The following is a 20,687-nucleotide window of genomic DNA, read 5'->3' as shown; positions in this document are numbered from 1 at the left end:
CTTCCCAGCAACAGCAGGCCTCCAAGGCGAGCCTACTGGGGAAGAGAGGATTTCAGGCACAGGGAACAGCATGAACAAAGGGGAGGCCAGGCAGGGGTTTTTGAGGAGTTTGGGGAGACAGACAGGGATATGGCCATTGGGTTTGCCCGCCTGTGAGCCCCCAGCACGTCTCATTCCCGTTCCTGCAACCCAAAGCCCCATTGTCCAGACTCAGAGCTGGAAGCCACAGCCCTCAGTCCGGTGACCTCATTGTACAGCTGGGGACACAAGCCTAAAGGCACCACACCAGCAGGGAGGCCTGGATCAGGGTCCAGACCACCCATTTCCTCCTCTAGGCTTTTCGCTGGCCCCACGGTCCCAGGGCTCCTTACTGCCTTGTCCAAGAGGCTTTCTTGCTTCTTATCAGGCCTGTAACCCATTCTTTGTCCACTCATCCCACGCTCCTTTACAAGGGGTCCACCATGTGCCCAGCAACATGTTAGGCATCAGGAACACAGCCGTGAGCTGCGAGGAATTGGGTGATACACAGCCTGCCAGGCGTGTGGCGTGATGTCTGAGGACGTGAGGGCCATGCTGGACGGGGAAATAAAGCAGGAAGGAGAGGGAGGGCAGGGGGTTCAGGTAGATGGTCGGAAAAGGCCACTTGAGGAGATGACACTGGGACCTGAGGGAAATCAGGGAACGTTTACAAGAACGGAGGAGAAGAGCACAACTGACCCTTGAGCCTGGCGGGGCTGGAGGGATGCCATCCCCGACACAGCCGAAACCCCTCATGTAACTTTTGACGCCCCCAAACCTTAACTACCCATAGTCTTCCCTTGACTAGTAGTCTCACTGGTAACACAGTTGATAAGTACATATTTTGTGTTGGTTTGTGTGTGTACTGTACATGTTTGCGTATCTATCATGTACTGTCTTCTTACAATAACGTAAGCTTGGGGCGCCTGGGTGACTCGGTTAGGTGTCTGCCTTCAGCTCCGGTCACAATCCCAGGGTCCTGGGGCTCCCTGCTGAGCTGGGAGTCGTCTGTCCCTCTCCCTCTGCCCCTCCCGCTGCTCATGCTCTGTCTAATAAATAAAATCTTAAAAAAGAGAAAATCATAAGGAAAATACATTTACAGTACTATACTGTATTTCTTGAAAAAAATCTGCCTATAAGACCCTCGCAGTTCACATCAGGGATACTGGAGGGTGAGGACCTGCTCCTGTGGATCAGAGTTGAGACCCCCGTCCCCAGCGTGGACTGTCCATTTCCAGCTGCTCCAGAAGTGAGCTGGCAGGCGTGGGTCCTGGGAAGGCCTCTGGCGGCTTCTTGCCAGGGTCTTCCCCATCAGCAGAGGCCGGCACACGATGGATACCTGGCTGGACCTTGGCCTTCAGCAGGATCACACGCCCAGCTGACCTCGTACGTCCCTACTCCTCCATGCCCCTCTACCTAGTCAGCAACAGGCTCAGAGCCCTTCTCAGCGCCCTGCCTGGGACCTGGCGAAGGACTGCGTACGGGACACGGGGCTTTGCATCAGACTCCTTCTGACTTTATGGGGACGGGTGAGCTCTCCCTGGGTTCTGCCGAGGATCTTCCTCCGCAACTGGACCGGGAGGAGAGTGGCAGCGTGGGGAGCAGGTGACAAACTATTCTCGCAGGGGACAGGCGCGGGTGAGAGGAGCGCAGAGAGGGCGGGCAAACCGCAGCACAATGTTTGGGGGCGGGGGCTGGTCTCGGGGACCACCGAGCGGGTAGCGCCTGGAGGAGGTGGGCGCAGGGACCAAGGCCAGGGAAGATCAGGAGGCACCGCGTGGGAGGTCGAGGCGGGCTCCCCACGGCGGTTGGAGGAAGAGCGTGGCTGGTGTCGAGGAAGGCGGGGCCAGAGCGGCCAGGTTTGGTGGGGGTGGGGAAGAGACCCCGCCCGCCGGGCTCTGGGCCTCAGAGGCCGGGCCCGGGGCGGGGCCTCGTCGGTCGGGAGCCGGCGGGAGGTGATTAGCGTCGGGGGGCGGGGCCCGAGCCGGGGGCGCGGCGGGGCGGTCCGGGGGTGAGTCGGGACGCCGCCGGGCGGTGGCGAGGGCGGGGCGGGGCCCAGCAAAGCAGAAGGTAGGCGGGAGGGGCGGGGCCCGCGAGGCCGGGGCGGGGCCTGGGGGGCCGGGGCGGGGCGGGGCGGGCCGGGGCGGGGCGGGCGGTGGCCTGGAGGCGCGCGGGCGGCCGCGGCGGCGCGGAGCTGCGCCCGTTTCCGTGGGCTCGGCAGCCGGGCGGCAGCGGCAGCGGCTACAGCGACGGCGGCGGCGGCGACGCGCACAAAGGCGGATTGTGGCTTCACTGGTGCTCGCGGCGGGCGGCGCCGGGTCGGGGGCGGCGGGGCGCGCCGGGGGCCCCGGCGCGCGCGGCGCGGGCGATGAGCCGGGGCCCGGCATGGCCTCTGCGCGGCCGCCGGGCCGGGCCTGCACCTCGGCGCCCGCGCCCGCGGGGCTCCGCGCCGGGCCGCCCGCCCTCCCCGCCGCTGCCACCGCCTCCCCCGAGCCTGCGGGCGGCGCCGAGGCCGAGGAGCGCTCGCTGCAGCGCATGCTGCGCGCCATAGCCGAGGAGCGCGGCCGCCTCAGCCTGCGCCGTGAGGTCTGCGGCCTCGGTGAGTGGGGCGGGCCGGGGCTGCCGGCGCCGGGGCAGTGCGCGCCTCCGCGGGTCTCCGTCTCTGCGTGTGTCTCCGTCTCTGTGCGCGTCTCGGTCTCTGCGTGCGTCTCCGTCTCTCTGTGTTTCCGTCTCTGCGTGCGTCTCCGTGTCGGTCTCTGTGTGCTTCCGTCTCTGCGTGTCTCTGTGCGTGTGTGTGTCTCTGTCTGTCTCTGTCCCTGCGTATCCTGGCCTCCTCCGTGCGCCCCCAGCTCCCCACGTATAGGTTTTTCCTGCGTCCCTGTGTGTTGGTCTCTGATTTCGGTCCCAAGAGCGACTCCGCACTCTCATGTTCCTGGGTCTCTTCCCCTTTCCCGGGTCTCTCGGTGTCTCCCTCTGTCTGTTCCTCGCCGTGGTTGTGGCAGGTCCCTCCCTTCCCTGGGAAGCCCTCCCCGGGGCTTCAGTTCCACTGCAGGGAGTGTGGGCGTGGGATCTGGGGAGACCAGGAGACCAGCACGGGGGGTGGGGGCAGGGCCCAGTGGGGTCCAGGCACACCTCCCTGCAAGTGTGTCGTGGCCACCATCCCCAGCTTCCTGAAGCCTTTGTCTCCTGCACCTCTCCGCACTGCTTCCCCTGCTCCCCATCAGCTCCAAGTGGGGACCTGTTGGGCCTTGGCCCCCTAAAGCCACCCACTTAGCACAGAGAGCAGGACCTGCTACCTCTCTGGGTGTGACCCTGCTCAGTTGAGGCCCTAGGTCATATGTCTGCTGTGGGGTTGGGTGGGGGTGCCTGGTATTGTTTGGAAGAGCCTGGGACTGTTAGGTGTGGGTGGGGTCTCCCTGCCTGGCTGGGTGTGAGGTCATCGCTCGGGGTGGATCCTGCCCAGACTGAAGCTGAGAAGCCCCCTCCCCTGTAGGGTGGGCTTTTCATTTTCTCCGTGGAAAGACCCCTCCCTTCTTCATGCGGAAAGGATTTCACTCCACATTGTCAGCCACCCCCACCCCACCCCCACCCCCAGTCGGAGCTGGGGATTTCTGGGGAGGGGCGGGGGTGGGTGACAGCGTTGTGAAGCAGGGAATGTCAGCTTTGGAGATTCTACCTGTCCCCTCGTCGTTCACCATCAGGGAGTCCCAGAGAGCCAACATAACCCCTCTGAGGTCACACAGCAGCGGGGTCTCCACTGCCCTAGGGTTCCAGGCCCCTCAGCAGGCCACGCCCTGGAAGTGAGTGAGAAGAGGAAATAACTTCCAGTCCTCCTTTTTTGTAGGAGGCGGGCTTCCCTTAGCATGAGACCTATCCCCTCAGCCCAGCCTGCCCCAAGAACGACCTTTCCTGTAGGCAGGGGTGGGAGTGGCGGGCGGGCGGGGCATTGGGGGTGCCTACCAAGTAAGGATGGACCAGGAGATGGGTTTCTCAGGTGTCTTCTGAAAAGGTGTCATGTCTTCATTTTGCGCAGATATTGAAGGATCCTTGTTTGTTCATTGAGCAAACGTTCACTGAGCACCTACTGTGTGCTGGGCCGTGCGCCAAGTGGCGCACCTGCCACCTGGCACAGGCTGTCTGCGATGGGAGGGGTCTGCGGGACCATCTGCTGCAGGCCCCTCCGCCCTGCTGGCCTGGAAGCTCCACGAAGCCCCTCCCCACTTCGTGTCAGCACTCTCCTACCGCTCCCACCGTCCTCGCCCACTGAGCACCTTGTCTCTCCCCTGTCAGGCCCTGTCGCAAGGAGCCCACAGGGCCATTCCTTAAGGACAGTAGTAATTAATTTTAGCACTTGCGTTTACGGAGTGCTTACTATGTGCAAGGACATTGTGTGTGCTCAGTTTGATTCTGACTTTGCCAGATAGGAATATCCTCTCCATGCCACAGAGAATCCAGAGGTTCAGAGAGGGGAGAGACTTGCGTAGAGATGGTCAGCGAGGAAGCGGCATGGTGGGCATTGACCCTTGGCCAGTTTGACCCCAGAGCCTGCCCCCCCGCCCGATGCCTCCAACTAGGCCCCCGGAGCCTGCTATGCTGCCTCTGGGGAGGAGAATTGCCTCAGGTCTCCTGTCCTGGCACCCAGGCCTCCTTCCCACACAGGGTCTCCTGTCTTGCCCCCATCCTCCCATCCCCGCCCGTCCCATATTCCCCCGAACTCAGTCTGCAGTGCTCGGATGCCCTATGTTTTAGGCCTGCTGTTTTCTCTTCCTGGGCAGCCACCCCTTCTCACATGCGCCACACACACCTACAGGTGTCCCTTTAAGCGCCCACTCCAGTGCTGCCACTCTCTGGGAACCCTTCCTCCACGTCCTGTCCCGCCGCCGGGGCTCTGCATACCGGGTGCATGTCTGTGGGTTGATCAGGCCTGTTGTGGCTTTGTGAGAGTCTGTGTGACTGTTTCCCCCGCAAGTGAGCCCCTCGAGGGCATGGCCCAGTAGAGCAGGTGCCCAGGAAACGTTTAGCGGCAAATGAGAGACTCTCTGGGCTTGTAAATTAAGGATGAACGTATAGAACGTGGAATCTTGGCCTCTTAGCAGGGCTCACTTTGACCATCTTTCATTTATCAGATGAGAGAGGGGAGGCTCAGAGAGGGCCAAGCTTAACAGTGACCTATTGCCAAAGTAGAGTTAAGACCCGGTGGTTGGCCTGTGCACCCAGACGGGAACCCAGGACTTGGACACGGCCCGTGGACCACTTCCCCCTTTCTTCCCTTTACAGCTGTGACAACCTGTTAGATGTAGGAATTTAAACCACCCAGGCCGTAGTTGCTGTGTCATTAAAGCTGTGGTCATTCAGAAGCATGCCATGTTCCCTGAGGTGGTTTCAAAGGTGTCAGGGAGCCTCTGGTGGCAATGCTCGACCCCAGACACACTGTTGTCACTTCTGAGTCACAGCCTCTAAGATGGGAAAGTGCGACTGGTGCCCCCACACAGGGATTGTCGCTCGGCTGTCATGATGAAAGGCACCTTGTGGATGCCAACATGATGGTTGCATCTTTCCTTCAGTAGCTTTCCTTCTGTGCTGGAAGCATCTTGTGAGTGCCGGGTGGGGGGATCAGGCCTGACCCTGCCTTGTGGGAGGCCACAGCTGAGTAGGGGAGAGAAGCCAGGTGCACAGTGACAGCCGAAGCAAAGATCCTGCTGGAAGCAGCTGCTCCGAGCAGGACTGGGGGTGGTTTATATACAGGAAACTGCTTGGGATTCCAGAGAACGGATGAACCAAGCTGTCTGGCTGAGCGAGCTTCTGTGGGGCTCCGGGTTCTCTGAGCTGGGAAGAGTCAGGAGGTCCAATGCCCAGATGCTGGGCGATGCAGACATCTGGACCAAAAGTGGACATAGCCTGATCCTTCCTCTGGGGCTTGGGCTCTCTCATGGGCCTGGGACATCAGCTCCAGCACGCTGGGCAGGAAGGCTCCCTTTCAGCAGGGGTGGCGCGCCAGTGATGTTCGACAAAGCCCCGTGGACTTGACCTGGTGTCCACCAAGGACAGGCAGGGCTGGGAGGGGTGAGGCCCCCTCATGCTGCTTGTCTTCAGGCCCTGCCTAGGCCATGCACTTTGTAGAACTGCTGTTTGCCTGGCCTCTGGCCCCCTTCTAGGTGGCTGAGGGCATTCTCTCTCTGTGGGGCCAAAGGAGAGTTTCATGTTCAAGGTTTCCTTTTATTCTTGAAACAGTCCTATAAGGTAGGTATTGTTGTACCCTTCTCTTTGTCCTGATGAGCAAAGGCAGGTTTAGAGGTGTAGTAACGTGTCCCTAGTCACGTGGCTGGGAAGGGGCTGAATCTGTCTAAACCTAAGCTCTTAGCAGAGGGGGACCCCGCCCACACCTGCCCTCGGGGTGCTGGTAGCCTGGTCATCACGGGTGTGCACTGCTCCCAGGCACAGGTGGGTTGAGAAAGGGCCCAAGTCGAAGGATGAGAGGTTCCCTCCGGAGGCACGGAGGAGGGAGTCCCCATGGCTGATGGGGGGATGGTGCGAGGTGTGGCCTTTGAGAGGGGCTGCGGTGGGCCAGGGCCTGCCTGTGCTGAGGAGGAGAGGCCAGCCGGCTGCAAAGGAAGTTCTGTGGGAGCTGGGGCTGCAGCAGTGGCTGAGCCCTTGGCCGGGCCTCGGGGAGTGTGGTGGCTGTTGGCTTGTGGGGTGGCCTGCCTGGGACCCGGCACACCCACTGTGCGCCAGGCGCCTGGCAGCCCTGGCAGTCTGTTAGTTCCCCTATTTGCAGATGAGAAAAGCAGCTTCAGAAAGCAAACTGACTCACCCAAGGTCATGTCGCAGGGAGGTGGCAGGACTGGGGTCTGTGTGGGACGTGTCAGAGGCCAAGAGCTGTCTTGCAGGGAGTTCACAGGATGAGCCAGAAGGCACTAAGGGGGACATTGCCTTCCGATGAGCCTCCGCCCCAGCTAAACACCCACATATGCCAGACACCTGGTGCGAGTCTGAGAATCGGGAAAGGGACTGTACAGCCTTGGCCCAGCCCGTCACCCTTCTGCCAGGGTCAGTGCAGCTGGACTTTGGTGAGGGGCGGGAGATTTTGGTGGGTGATGTGACTGGAAGGGAAGACTGGGGGCCTGTGACCCGCAAAGCGGAGATGGCAGAGTCTGTAGGGTTGTGGGACTTGTATGAGAAGTGACAGCTTCATGGACGAGCGTGTGGAGCGGCTGAGAATTGGCGCAGGGTCAGACCATATCCTTGCTGTTGCCCTTGTCATTAGGAGGGACGTGAAGCACCTGGCCCTGTGCCCCGGCGTGAACTTGGGGTTGAATGTGTGCTCTGTGGGGCAGCCTGCTGTGCACTCCCTGCGGACAGTTTCCTGGGGTTCCCTGGGGTCCTGGGCCCTCCAGCCCAGCTAAGGCAGGCCAGGCTGGTCCTGGGCCCATGCTCTGGGGAGGAAGTGTGACCGTTTGGAGTGGTGGCAGTGCCTCTTTCGGTTCCTGGGCCTATTTTTAAGGCCTGTGGGTTCCGGCCTCGGGCTGTGTCTGGGGCTGGAGCAGCCTCTGGAGGCTTTGGGGCGGTCCTCTCCCCAGGCAGAGACTCGGGAGCTCCGAGGACTTTGGACCTCCCACTTTAAAGAGCCCTAGGGTCCCGGCTACAGGGGTGTCTGTGCCAGACCAGAGTGGCTGAATTGTCTGGCACCCCTGGGCCTGCAGGCGAGGGCCACTCTGCCCCTGCTGTGTCCCCTCCTTGCCACGGCTGGTGGCCTTCCTGATGCTTGCCTCCTTCACTTCACCGGGCTGGGCGGGCTCTGGGACAGCGGCAGAACCCAAGGCCGCGGAGGGGGAGCCCCACGCGGGATCCTTGTGAGAAAACAGCCTTGGAATCCCCAAACAAATGTTTTCCTAATGAAAAAAAAGTTCCATGCACATTATAGAAACTGGAAAATTTAAGAAAATGGGAAAAAAATCACTCACAGTTGCAATCACCCAGAGCCAACTATTAACTTTGCAAAGGCTTGCTTTCCGATATTTTTAAAGCCTTTTTATAAAGAATTCTTCGTTGTTCTCTGTGTAGTTTCTTAGTCATGGTTTCTGACTTAAAATTCCTAAAACATTTTCCATGTTGTCCAGACTTGAAGTGGAAGTCCACCAGCCTAACCCTGGGCCGTCACAGACAGTGGGGCGGGGCTCAGAGAGGACCCTGACACCGGTGTGTCCCAAGGGCTGGAATGAATGCCTGATTTGACCCTCCTCCCATTCCCCAGCCCCTGCCGGGGGCACTGCTGGAGGCCAGTCAGGGGCAAGGCAGGGGTGTGTCCTCAAGCACATCCTTCCCAGGTCCCATTGGCCACAGATGGGGGCCGGGATGTTGCTGTTGGACCTGCAAATAGGGGGTCCGAGACATCGACCAGGGTTAGGGGCTAAAGTCAGGGAAAACCCAGCTTGGGGTGGAGCCTTTGCACAACCCAGGGCCCCAGAAGCCACAGTTACGTTTGAGGGGGACCCCCTCCTCTTAAAAAGGGAATCTTGGGACACGTGGGTGCCTCCGTCTGTTAAGAGTCTGCCTTCAGCTCAGGTCGTGATCCCGGGGTCCTGGGATTGAGCCCCGCATCGGGCTCCCTGCTCAGTGGGAAGCCGACTTCTCCCTCTGCCTGCCGCTCCCCCTGCTTGTGCTCTCTCTCTGTGTCTTTCTGACAAATAAATAAATAAATCTTCAAAATAAATAAAAGGAAATCCTCTGACGTGACGTGGCGCAAGCACCCAGCTAGCTTGAGTGTCTGTTCCTGACCAGTGACTGACCAGTGACTAGCCGAAGGATGTCTGTTGACAGAAGTAGAAAGAGGGGGCTTCGATTTTCGTTTTTTCTCTTGTAGGTGGAGTTGTGGTTACTGTTTATTTTTTCTTTTTTTTTTTTTCTTTTTTCAGATTTATGTATCTGAGAGAGAGGGAATGAGGGGGTGGGGGAGGAGCGGAGGGAGAAGGGGAAGCAGACAGGCCTGCAGGGAGCAGGTGTGGTCGGGGTCGGAGGACGAGTACCTGTGCGGTGAAGAGGTGACCGTTTCTTGGGGGGTGTCCCTTGAGTAGGCATTCCTCACAGAGGGCCTCCCTGGCAGAGACAGAGTGGGGAGGACTGCAGAGAACGTTCCAGTTTAATTTTCCCCCAGTGCTGTGCTGCTTCGGGGAGATCACTGCTGCTCTCTGGGCCTCTGTTCTCCTGGAGGGTAGGATGCGAACACGATGGCTGTTCTGCCTCCCCCCTAGGGCAGAGGCCAGTCTGCAGACCTAGAGCATCAGAGAGTATCACGGAGGCTGCCAGAGACAGGTGACAGGGCCCGGGGCCAAATCCAGGGGGCCTTTGAGGGTGACCTTGAGCAAGGCCCTTCCCTCTGGCCCTCACTGTCCTCTTACATAAAGTGAGGGAAGGCAGATTTACCTGCAACCCCGTTCTCAGCCTGAGGTGTGTCGCGTGAGTCCCAGCCACCTGTGACAGGCAGGGCCAATGACACCACGTCTCAGGGAGGTCCCTGCCACTCGGGTGCTTTGGCTCAAGCTGACAGAAGTGAAACGGGAAGAGGCAGAAACAGGAAGAACCCCGAATCCCACCCCGCACAAGGGGAACGAGAACCCTGTCATCCCACAAGCTGTGGCCAAGCTGTGGCCTCCCCTTTGGGCTGTAGCCTACGCAGCCTCCGAGCTCCCCGCCTAGGGGGACAGAGCCTCCTGGGGTGACTCGGGATTCCTCCTGACCCTGGGTGGAGGGGAGTGGCGCCCCCATGGTGGGACTCCTGAGCTGTGGCTTCGTTCCAGGCCGCAGGGTACAGGGTTGCGGTCCTCTCAGGCCGGCAGCCTCCCTGGGGAGGCTTGGGGAGGCCCGTGGGCTCCGGAAGAGGGCGGGAGCCAGAGCAGCCCCCGCAGGCGGGGGCGCGCCCAGCATTGTCCTTGTGGCGGCGCTGAGCAGAGGCTGTGTTCGCCCCGTTGGCAGATGGAACTGGCGAGGCCCAGAGCCACCGGGACACAGTGTTCACGGTCCTAGAGCAATCAGTGTGGGTTTGGGGCCCAGTCCTCTGGGATGCGAAGCTGTGGCCTATGCAGTGTCACCCTCAGATGCGTCCGTCTCCCCAAGGAGAGGCATTTGGCACCTCCTCCCCGAGCGGCCTCACCCTGGTGTGGACCATCGCAGGAGCCCCACCGCCCACCACCCGTCTCCACCATGAAGCAGGGAGGGGAGAGGGGGATCAGGTGGTGGAGACGTATGTGGGAGTGGGCCCTTCTGAGGGGGAAGCTGCGTAGCAGAGAGACCCCCGTCTCGGGGGAAAGAGCTCAGGCCACTGGAGGAGGAACGCTCTGCAGGGGCCCGGCCAGTGACCAAGTGATCTCAAGCCTAGGTGGCGGGGCGGGGGTGGGGCGAGCCGGGAGGTCACAGCTCACAGCTCCTGTCTGGGATGGGGCGCCTTGCCTAGGTGCCATTGTTGTCCTTCTGGGTGACCTGAGTCAGGCTCTTGCTCTCCTCTCCCAGGAAGTCAGCTATTAGGGTGATCCCGGCCATGACCTGAGGGCTGGAAATGCAACAGAGGGAGGAGGAAAGCCCTTGACGGTGGAGGCTTTGGGTGAGTTTCAGAGCTTCTGGGGGTGCTGTGAGCTGGCGGTGGTTGTCACCCTCCCAGTTACGTGTTTAGCCCTTGCCCACCCGCTGTTGGGGACCCTGCTCTGTGCAGGTGCTGGTCCCGCTGCCAGCAGGGAGGCCTGGCTTGGCGGGGCAGAGCTGGGCACTCAGGGATTGGGAAGCCACGCGGAGGCGGAGGCTGGGAAGACAAGAGACTTGCAGGGTGATATCAGACAGGTGACTCAAGCCGGGAGCCTCCATTTCCTCATCAGCTGAATGAAGATGGAGACTTCACCCCACAGGGTGTCGCGGAGGGTGGAAAGAGGCTAGGTAGCATGAGGTGGGAGGCATCAGGGGCTTGGGCGGGGGGAGGTGACAGCTGGGTTGACACATGGGGGAGATGGGCACGGTCAGGGTGGAGACCTGTCAGCGAGGGGAGTGGCGGGCCGTGGCGGGCTGTGGATACACCGGCGTTTGGTCTGGGAAGAAGGGTGGGGGGACCACGCCGCAGACTGGGGGGCTGTCCGGACAGCCCGGCTCACCTGGAGAAGGAGCCCGGACTTCAAGAAGACAGGGAAGTGGGCAGGGTTGTTGGGCTTCTCCTGACCCGGCTCCCTTGCTGCCCCGAGAGCCCTGCTTCCCTGAGGCCGGAGCAGAGCCCTGGCCGGGCCTTGGGGACCCGTCTGACCCACACTTCTCCCTCTGACTGCCTCGGCCCCGCAGGCAGGGCGCCCTAGCAGCGGCTTTGTCTCTTGTGCCCCGAGGGAGGGCTCGAGCCTTCGAGGAGCACTGAGAGGCACGAGTCGGTGAAAGGCCTATTGAGGGGACCACAGAGGCCCTATTCATCATCCGGCCGCTGCAGGGGTGCGGGGGAGCGTCTGGGGGCTGAGGGCTGCCTTGGACTCGCCCCAGAGAGGCCACTTGACCCCCACCCCTGCCTTTGGGAGGGGCCAGGCGGAGAAGAGGCTGCTGCCGAGCCAGGCGTGCCCTCGGGGGCTCCTCCCCACAGCAGAGAGACCCCAACTCCACTGCTCCCCGCCAGACCCCTAGCCCGGCCACACCAGGTGGCCCTGCCCCCTGGCTCCGCCCACTTCGGTGTGACCCCTCAGGTGGGGAGCCTCCCTAGTGCTTCTGACTCGTGTAGACTCGGGACATGGCGGGCCACACACACTGTGATACATCAGGCCTCCCCCGAAGCTCCGGGGGGCTGCAGCCGCCCCCAACCCAGCTCCCAGCACCCGGCCTCGGAGAGTAGCCCTCGGTCAGTGTTGGCTCCAGACTGGACCAGGTGTGGATGGGGGTGGGGAGGGGTGCAGTGCCCGTGACCTCACTGGTGAATAAAACCCGCTTCCGAGTGTGGACTCGGGGAACGTAAGCATTGAGCACAGCACCCGGCACAGCCTTCAGTGGCATTTAAGTTCATGGGCATCTCTGTAGTGTTTGGACAACAGGAAGGGCAATTCCAGGGCTCTGAACCCTGACCCCCGAGGGCATTTGCTTGACTCCCTCCGTCTCACGGTTCCTTTCACTGAGGCGTTTCTGTGCACTTTGGTGGCCTGCTTTTTTGTTTCTGTTTTTTAAACTTTCTAGCCTATGCATTTTTCCAAGTAACTGCACTGTTATTAAAATAATTTGGGAGAAGAATAATATATTTTTGAGACTTTCTGAGTAGGTAAACGTGCCACAAGGGCATCAAATCCAAAGGGTGTTGGGCGCCTGGGTGGCTCAGTGGGTTAAGCCGCTGCCTTCGGCTCGGGTCATGATCTCAGGGTCCTGGGATCGAGTCCCGCATCGGGCTCTCTGCTCAGCGGAGATCCTGCTTCCCTCTCTCTCTCTGCCTGCCTCTCCATCTACTTGTGATCTCTCTCTGTCAAATAAATAAATAAAATCTTAAAAAAAAAAAAATCCAAAGGGTGTGAGGAGGTTCGCGATGACAGTCTCCTTTCTCTGTGGCCTCTCGGGAGGCTGACACAGGTGGCAGTGGCGTGAGCGATGCTCGTTAACCTGGGCGCCTGCCCAGGGCCCACCCTGCAGGAGGCCTCACATGTCCCCTCCCGCAAACTCCCCGCAGCGTGGGGAGGTGGATTCCCTTCTCACTGCCCTTTTACAAGTGGGAAACAGGCCTCCACGGGTTCGGGGCTCGCTGGCCCCTGTTGGGACTGCCGGAGCCTGGAGGGAGCCCAGCGCCCACACGGCTTCGTGTCTGCACTCCCCCCGCCCCCAGTCCTCACTCGGTCACGGCCAGCTGTTCGCCTTAGTAGTGAGAATCTCTTCCTCGAGGTTCTGTGCTCCCTCGTCCCACTTCCTCTATCCCAGAGATCTTAGAGGACCGTTGCAGTATTTTGCAAACACCACTGTCATAATTACATAATTTGGAAAAAACCCGAGGGGGTGGACTTGCCGGCTGGAAGGCGTGAGCAGGTTCGGGTCTTCAGTGCCTGCCATCTCCGTGGGGATTTTCATCAGCCGGACTTGAAGTCCTGTTTCTCGCCGTTCCCTTCCCCCTGGGAATGTGGTCAGGTGTTCTGATTTTTACAAACCTGCGAGGTGAAAAGTAGAATTTGGTGGTTTTCAAAGAATATTCCTCTCACTGTATGAAGCTGAGCAGGGAGCCCGATGCAGGCCTCCATCCCAGGACCCTGGGATCATAACCTGAGCCGAAGGCAGAGGCTTTAACCCACTGAGCCACCCCAGGCGCCCCTATTCTGTCTTATTTTATATGCGTTACATGAAGCTTATTATTTATTAGGGAAATTAGACACAAGATCAGAGTTCCAGTAGTTTTTCTGGTGCATTGTTTTCTTTTATGACGTGTGTGGGGCTTTTTCCCCGTAGACAATTTTTATTTTTATGTTGTTCGATGAATCTTTTCCTTGAAAGCCTTGGTGTTCTACTTAGAAAGGCTTTTTCGTCTCTTGAGAGAATAAAAAAAGTTCTCCCACCATTTTTTTTTCTTTCTATGATTTTACTTTTAACATTAAACGTTTTGATCTTTTAAAATTTGTGTTGGCATGAGCAGGGCCCCAGGCTTATTCTTTTCCCCTTGCTAGCCCGTTGTCCCAAGGCCCGTGGCCGGAGGCCCGTCGTCTTCATCCTGCGGGTTTGAAGGGCGACCTTGATGCGCACGAAATCACAGCGCGTGTCCTGTTTCGGTACTTTCTGTGCTCGGCCACGGATCGGTGTGTTCATGCGCAGTACTGTCCTGGCTTCACCAGTCACGGAGTTCCTGTCACTTACTTGTTCCGTTGGCCAAAATTTATTGCTTCCTCTGGGCCAGACACTATTCTAGGACCTGAGTATGCAGCAGTGAACCAAATGACCAAAGCGCAAACGCAGTCAGACCTTCACGGGGCACCTCTGTGAAAACGCAGCCCAGTCCTAGGAGCGGAGGTGTTGGCAAACCATGGCGCTGGGCCAGTTGTGCCGCTGCCTGTTTTTGTAAATAAACGGGTTGGAACCTAGCCATGCTCATTTCTTTACGCATTGCCCGGGGTGATGTTGTAGTTGAGACGGAACCTAAAATATTTTCCGCCTGGACCTTTGCAGAAAAAAGCATGTTGGCTTCTGTCCTAAGAAAAGGCTGAAAGCCAACAAAATAAACAGGTAAAACGCAGACGACGTTGTGTAGTGACAGGTGCGGGAAGTGGGATCGGGAACGCTCGGGGTGGGGTTGGCGATTTTAAAGCGGGTGGTTTGGGGGTGGTTTGGGAAGGACTTGCGGAGAAGGTAGACACACTTGAGTAAAGGGTGGGCGGGACGCGAGGGGGATTCTGAGCCGGGAAGCGACAGGAGCTGACAGGAGGCGTGAGGACCAGTTAGAAAGCTGTGCCAGTGAGGCAGGCGTGAGCTGGTGGCTGGGCTCTGGGCAGAAGGGTGGTTTGTGGGAGGTGGTTGGCTTCCAGGTTTGTCTGAAGATAGAATCAATGAAATGGTACAGTTATGAAGTCACCGTTCTGCGGGGGGTGGGGAATGGTAGAAATTAAGCAATGTGTACATTACCAAATCTGTCCAGGAAAATGATGGAGAAGTTTCTGTTGGAGTCGGCTTCTGGTTGGCGCTGTAGGGCCAAGGGCTGTTTTTCGGTTTGTATTTTTAGTGTCGGGTGGGACTCGGTGTTTTGTTTGCTAGGATCCTTTGGGTTACAGGTCCCTGTTCTTCCCGCTGGCTGGTTTCTCCTGCAAGCCAGCCTTCTGCACGAGGCAGACACATCCCACAGTTTAGGGGCTTTAGGTCTGCAACACCAAGGGGTGACAGGAGGCCCTAGCTCTCTGCCGTGGGTTTTTAACAGTGATATGAACCCTGTCCCCACCTCGTTCTTTCTGAATTGTCCTGGTTCTTCCCACTTATTCTGAAACACTCTCGGCATTTTCTATTGGCTCATGTTAAATTAACAAATTAGTGGAGTTTCTCCTTCAGTGATTTGAATATCCCTACCCAAGAACTCACAAGCCTTCAATCATTCAAGTCGTTTTTTTTTTTTTCTTTTTTAAAAATTCTGAATGGAGTAATTCTTCCCATTATACTTTCTAACTGGAATGGTGGTGTATCTCAAAGCTGTTGGCTTCTGGATGTACTGGTGACTTTGTGCGTATGACTTCTGTTGTTTTTTTTTTTTTTTTTTTTTTTTTTAAAGATTTTTTATTTATTTATTTGACAGAGAGAGATCACAAGTAGACAGAGAGGCAGGCAGAGAGAGAGAGAGAGAGGGAAGCAGGCTCCCTGCCGAGCAGAGAGCCCGATGCGGGGCTCGATCCCAGGACCCTGAGATCATGACCTGAGCCGAAGGCAGCGGCTTTAACCCACTGAGCCACTCAGGCGCCCCGACTTCTGTTGTTTTCAATTGACTTTTTTGCATCTTCCAGGTCAGGTACAATGTCGTCTGTAAGAAATGTTAATTTTACCTTATCATCACAAAATCTGTTATTAACGTCTTCATTGTCTAACTGCAACACAACATGTCTAGTACCTTTAGAACAATGTTAATCATAGTGAATTGTGGTAATATTTAACTTGTTTCCTTTTCTACTTGAGCTATAGATCATGCTTAAGGAAATACCCTTAATTCTCATTTTATGGAGAATTTTTTTTTTTAAATCAAGAAGGAGTATTGAATTTTACTGGAGTTTTCTCAGCATCATAGAGATGATCGTATATTATTTTTCTTTTAATCTGTAAATATATAGTGAATATATGAATACATTTCATGATATTGGACCATTTTTTGTATTCCTAAATTAAATCTGGCTTGGAAATGGGATACACTTTTAGTGGATTGCTTGGTTCTTTTTAATATTGTATTTAAGATTTTTATGTTTCTTTCCATGTGTGAGATTAGCCTGTACTTCCCTTGTGTGTATGTGTGTGTGTGTGTTTGTGTGCATGCTCTATTTTTGGGATCAACATTATGCCTCCTTGTTTAAAAGAATGTGCAAATTTCTTAGGCTCTAAAAATGTGTGAGTAGCATTGGAGCTGTTGTTTCTTGAGGATCTGGTGGAATTTCCCTCTCAAAAACATCTCTTGGCGTGCTACTCCAACATACCCTTTTTAGAAGTAGTTCTTGGACAGTTTTCTCTATTGTAATGCATGGTCCTCATTTTTAATGGCTGCAAACTGTTTGTTTTGTTTTAAAGTAGGCTCCCAGCATGGAGGCCCCCATGGGGCTCGTCAGCAATGCTGAGCTCAAGACTGAGCTGAGTTCCAGAGTAAGACGCCTAACAGACTGAGCCACCCAGGTGCCCTGGAAACTGTTCTAATGAGGGCGTTACTCCAGCTGGCTTAACCGTGTGGCTGAACGGTCTTGAAGAGCGCTGGGGTGGTTTCAAGGAGTGCCTCCCAAAAATCTAATTCATGATTTTTCAAAGGTCTGGTTAATGGAAAATAATTAGCCCAAGGCATGGGAGGCAGCTGGATCCTCGTAGCCCTTTGGAGCTGACGGATGCCAGTATTTCTGGGACAGTCCGTCCTCATTATTCATGGATTCCATGTTTGCAAATTCACGTGCTTGCTAAAATTTATTTGTAGCCCCCAACTCAGTACTTACGGCGCTTTCACAATTAATTGCAGATATGCACAAAGCAGAAACTCGGGGAGCTCAGTGGGCGTGCTCCCCCCTGCTGAGGTCAAACGAGGTGACCCTCAGCCTCATTTCAGTCATGTTTTCCACAAGTGTCTGTTTAGGGACACTTTAGTGCCTGTATTTTGCATTTTGTGCTCTGTGTTGATGATTTTGCTGTTTAAAATGGTCCCTGAGCAGAATGCTAGAGTCTGCCCCAGGCATGAGAAGGCTGTGACCGGCCCTTATGGAAAAGATCACATGGTTTGTTTGGGGTTTTTTTTTTTTTTTTGCTGGTTTTTTTTTTTTTTTTTAGATCACATGTTTTAAATAACACGTGTTTGTTCAGGCACAAGTTACAGTGCTGTTGGCCTTGTGTCCAGTGTTGACAAACCACCGCTACGTTAAATTACATTTAGTCCCAAAACGCTACATCAGGTCCAAAACAAACACATGTAAAGCAAGGCTGCGTGCTGATCGATGGGCGGGAATGTTGTGTCCAGAGGCTTCGCAGGAGCCGCTGCCTGAGTCCCCCAGGAGCACTGGTGCGATACTGTTCATCCCATGGCTACTCTAGAACAGAACGACCATGAGTCATGAGAAGGGGGCCGTTATGATGCTGCTGTAGGACCCCAGGCCAGCAGGGAAGCTGGGCCCTCAGGTGTGGAGGGTCCGTGGTGTGGCCCAGGTGAGCGACTCAGCATAAGGGGCTGCCCTGTGCCCCAGGTCTGTCCGCCGGATCGGGACCCTGAAAACCTCCTGCCGTGGCGGCTGGATGGCGGGGAGACAGGGATGGAGGGAGGTGGGGCCGTTAGGGAGCTCTCTGCTGGAGTGGCACCTGCCTGGGCTTGTGACCCAGGGCATCTCTTGCTGGGCAGGCCTGGGGAAAGGCCACATCGTGGACAGAGACAAGCAGAGCAGTGGTACAGGGCGTCCCCACGAACCCACACGTGGATGGGACTTGACAAAGGGTATTCCTGTCGGCCTCTCACCTGGTCCTCACCGTGGATTCTGGGAGGGTGGGAGGTGAGACCCATCTCACGGATGGGGTCACTGAGATCCAGAGAGGTCTCATGGAGTGGCTGCCCAGCTAGTGTGGGGGTGACTCGGGACCTGACCTCAGGTGTGTGTGACTGCAGATCCGGTCGCTGCTCTGTGCCGCTTGGAGCCTGAATTCTCACCCAGTCTCGCCCTTGCTTTGGACTGGGAGCATCTCTCTCAAGACAGGAGTCCCCACTCCGTCCCCCTCCCTCCCTCTTTCATCAGCCCATGGACACTGATCAGAGGTTGTACGTTCATGGGAAGAGGAGGTATCCTCGGACTCAGCAATACTGAGAGTCAGAGCAGGAGGAAGGGGAAGCTATTCCCCATCGGGTTCATAGCCCCGGTCACTCTGGTGTGTGCTGCTGGTGTTCCCCGTGGCCGCAGGTGCACCTGTGCTCTTCTCCGAGAGGGACGGACATCTGGCTTAGCAGATGGAGCATAACTCCCTAGACCGAGGGTCAGCACAGTATGCTATTTTCTTTTCCCCTTGCTGGGCCTCATGCATAATCGTAGGGAAGAGGTTTGTGCACACGGCTGTTATTTTGTGTTTTTATTTCCCTGCATAAAGTAGTTGGGAGGAGTAGGAGAACGTCCATCTGCTTTTCACAAAGGCGAGGGGGTATTCGTTCTTCAGCAGCGCACGAGTGTCCCCGGGCAGCGCCCTTGCTGGCTTTGCCTCTTACAACTTCTTATCAGCGTTACCAGAGTGTGATTCACGTGAGACAAAGTGCGTCCACGTGGCCACTCGGATGAGGTTTGCTGGCTGTATGTACCCGTGAAGCCATCAGCGTGAGAAACAGAACGCGTGGGGACAACCACTGCTCTGCTTTTTTAAAAAAAGTTTCATGTATTTGAGAGAGAGAGTGAGAGAGAGAGAGCACATGAGCAGGGGGAGCAGCAGGCTCCCCGCTGAGCAGAGAGCCCAATGCGGGGCTGGATCCCAGGACCCTGGGATCATGACCTGAGCCGAAGGCAGAGGCTTAGCCCACTGAGCCACCCAGGCGAATTTTTGATTACTCGTGAGATTAGTGTTTTCCCGCATTTTTGTTAACTGGTTACATTTCCTTTTTGGTATGTTCCCCGTTTTTAGGGTCTGTGGGCATTTCCCTTCAACACCCGCTGTAGTCGGAGTTCCTCTGTCCCAGACACCGGTCACGGAACCGCGGCTTGCCTCCCCCGGGTTTCACGCTCCCTTTGATTCCAGTGACGCTTCTCTGGGACTAGAGGGCAGTTTGGAATGTTCGGGAAGGTGGCTCTTGACCGCTGAGACTTCTCTTCTGCTTCTGACTTCGAGCGTCGGGGCGTGGAGGTGGTCTGCGGGCCTGCTCCCCGCGGTGATGCCCACGGCCCCCTTCTGGCCCTTGTCCTGGCGGCTCTTTGCCTCGAACCCCTCTCCCGCCTCACGATGGGCCTTCTTGGCCTCGTGTTAGAGGAAGCTGTGCTGGAGTTGGAGTGTCTTCCCGCTGGGCTCGTCAGGCCGGTGCTGAAATCGTGACGTTCAGGATTCTGTCCCCCAGTGGACGGCGAGTCTTCAAGCCCCTTGTTGCGTTCGGAGCTCCCTGGCACTGGGTCCCCTAACTTGCAGGTACCCTGGCAGCGGGGTGACCGTCGGCCCAGGCTGGACACCCTCTCCTCTTCTCTCCCATTACACCTTCTCAGTGCCCGCGGCAGGCCCACTGCCCCACGCGGCTCCCCATGGTGTGACCGTGGAGTCGTTGCCCCGGGCCCCGGAGAGCCCAGCGAGGGGGGCTTCCAAGGCTTCTCCGGGAGATCTTCGTTAAGTCAGGGCCTGTGGCTGATGGAAGGAAGCCCGGGCTCCCGGGAGACGGCTCTCGCTGGGCCACCTCCCAACTGGGCAGCTGGGCTAAGCCATTTATGCAGCATTTAGGGAGTGCCTGCTGCATGCCTGGCCCTTTGCTGGGCTCTGAGGTCTGGTGGTGGCCAAGACAGAGTCCCGACTCCTGGGATGCTCTCCCACTGTGGGGGACAGACAGCAGACATGGGAACACCACAGGGGATAAGGTTGTGGCAGCCGTGAAACCAGGTGACGTGACAGGGAGAACGCAGGGGCACGTCTGGTGTGGGGCCTGGAGAGGTTCTGTGAAGAGGCGACATCACGGCTCTGAGTGGGATGCCGGGAGGGGCTGCCACGGCCGGGGGCCCAAGGCAGGGGAGTGGCAGCCGAAGGGAAGCAGGGACAGAGCACCCGAGGTCAGCGTGCACTGGAGGCCGGTGACCAGGGATGGAGCCGGGTGAGAACTCTGGGTTTAATATGGAGTGCCATGGGGAGGCTGCATGCAGGGCAGGGAGAGGTGTTTAAACAAATGTCCTGTGGCTGTGGTGTGGAGAGTAGGCTGTCGGGGCGGCCGTGCACGTCCCCGTGGAGGTGGCCCTCGCTCCTGAACCGGTGGCTGTGAGTGTGGGGAGAAGGACTTGGCATGTGGCTGCTGGGAGCTTGGTGGGAGCGTTTGTGTGGCAGCACGGCGTGTGCCTGGCGCTGCCCGCTCTGAGATCTTGTTTGGTGTGTGGCCCGGAGAGGGTGGGGGACCTGGGAGGGCGGCTGGGATTTCCCACGAGGAGTCAGCCTTGGCCATCAGTGTGGTTCAGGCTCCTGGGGCCTGCAGACTGTCGTCGTGACCCCGGTGGGGGAGTTGTGGAGAAGGTGTGCTTAGCTCTGCCAGGCAGGGAAATGGGACCCCCTACTGGCTCCCGCTGGGCGCGGAGGCTAATAGCACAGAGTGCATATGTTGTGCCCCATCCAGAACTTCCTCCCGAAGCCGGACCCCTCGTCCCTCAGCCCGGGAGGCCATCCCGTGCACTGTGCTCCCAGGGCAGGACAGCTGCTCACCACGCCGTGGGTCTGGAGCCTCCCGGCCCTTACTCTCACCGAGTTGCCCAGTGGAGCACGGAACATCTTTCCGGAGCCTGAGCGTGGGGTTGGCCAGGTCCGAGGGCCTCAGCAGTCTCTAATGCTGGGAACTT

The 20,687-nt window shown here is 57.6% G+C and overlaps 1 protein-coding gene across 2 annotated transcripts in view; it reads left to right on the top strand.

Moving 5' to 3' along the window:
• Window positions 1-2,224: 2,224 nt before the first annotated feature.
• Window positions 2,225-20,687, top strand: part of KIAA0930 (KIAA0930 ortholog) — a 35,247-nt gene continuing 16,784 nt past the window's right edge. For both annotated transcript variants that reach the window (XR_007129343.1, XM_047740724.1), the window contains exon 1: window positions 2,225-2,617. Coding sequence is in view for 1 of the 2 variants with exons in the window: in XM_047740724.1 (XP_047596680.1) it covers window positions 2,404-2,617 (214 nt within the window). In the remaining variant the exon portion in view is untranslated. The remainder of the gene's footprint in view (window positions 2,618-20,687) is intronic.

This window comes from Lutra lutra, chromosome 8 (genome assembly GCF_902655055.1).
Source record: "Lutra lutra chromosome 8, mLutLut1.2, whole genome shotgun sequence".
NCBI lineage: Eukaryota > Metazoa > Chordata > Mammalia > Carnivora > Mustelidae > Lutra > Lutra lutra.
Note: the sequence above shows the minus strand (reverse complement) of the source record. Positions and strands in the feature narration are given on the sequence as shown.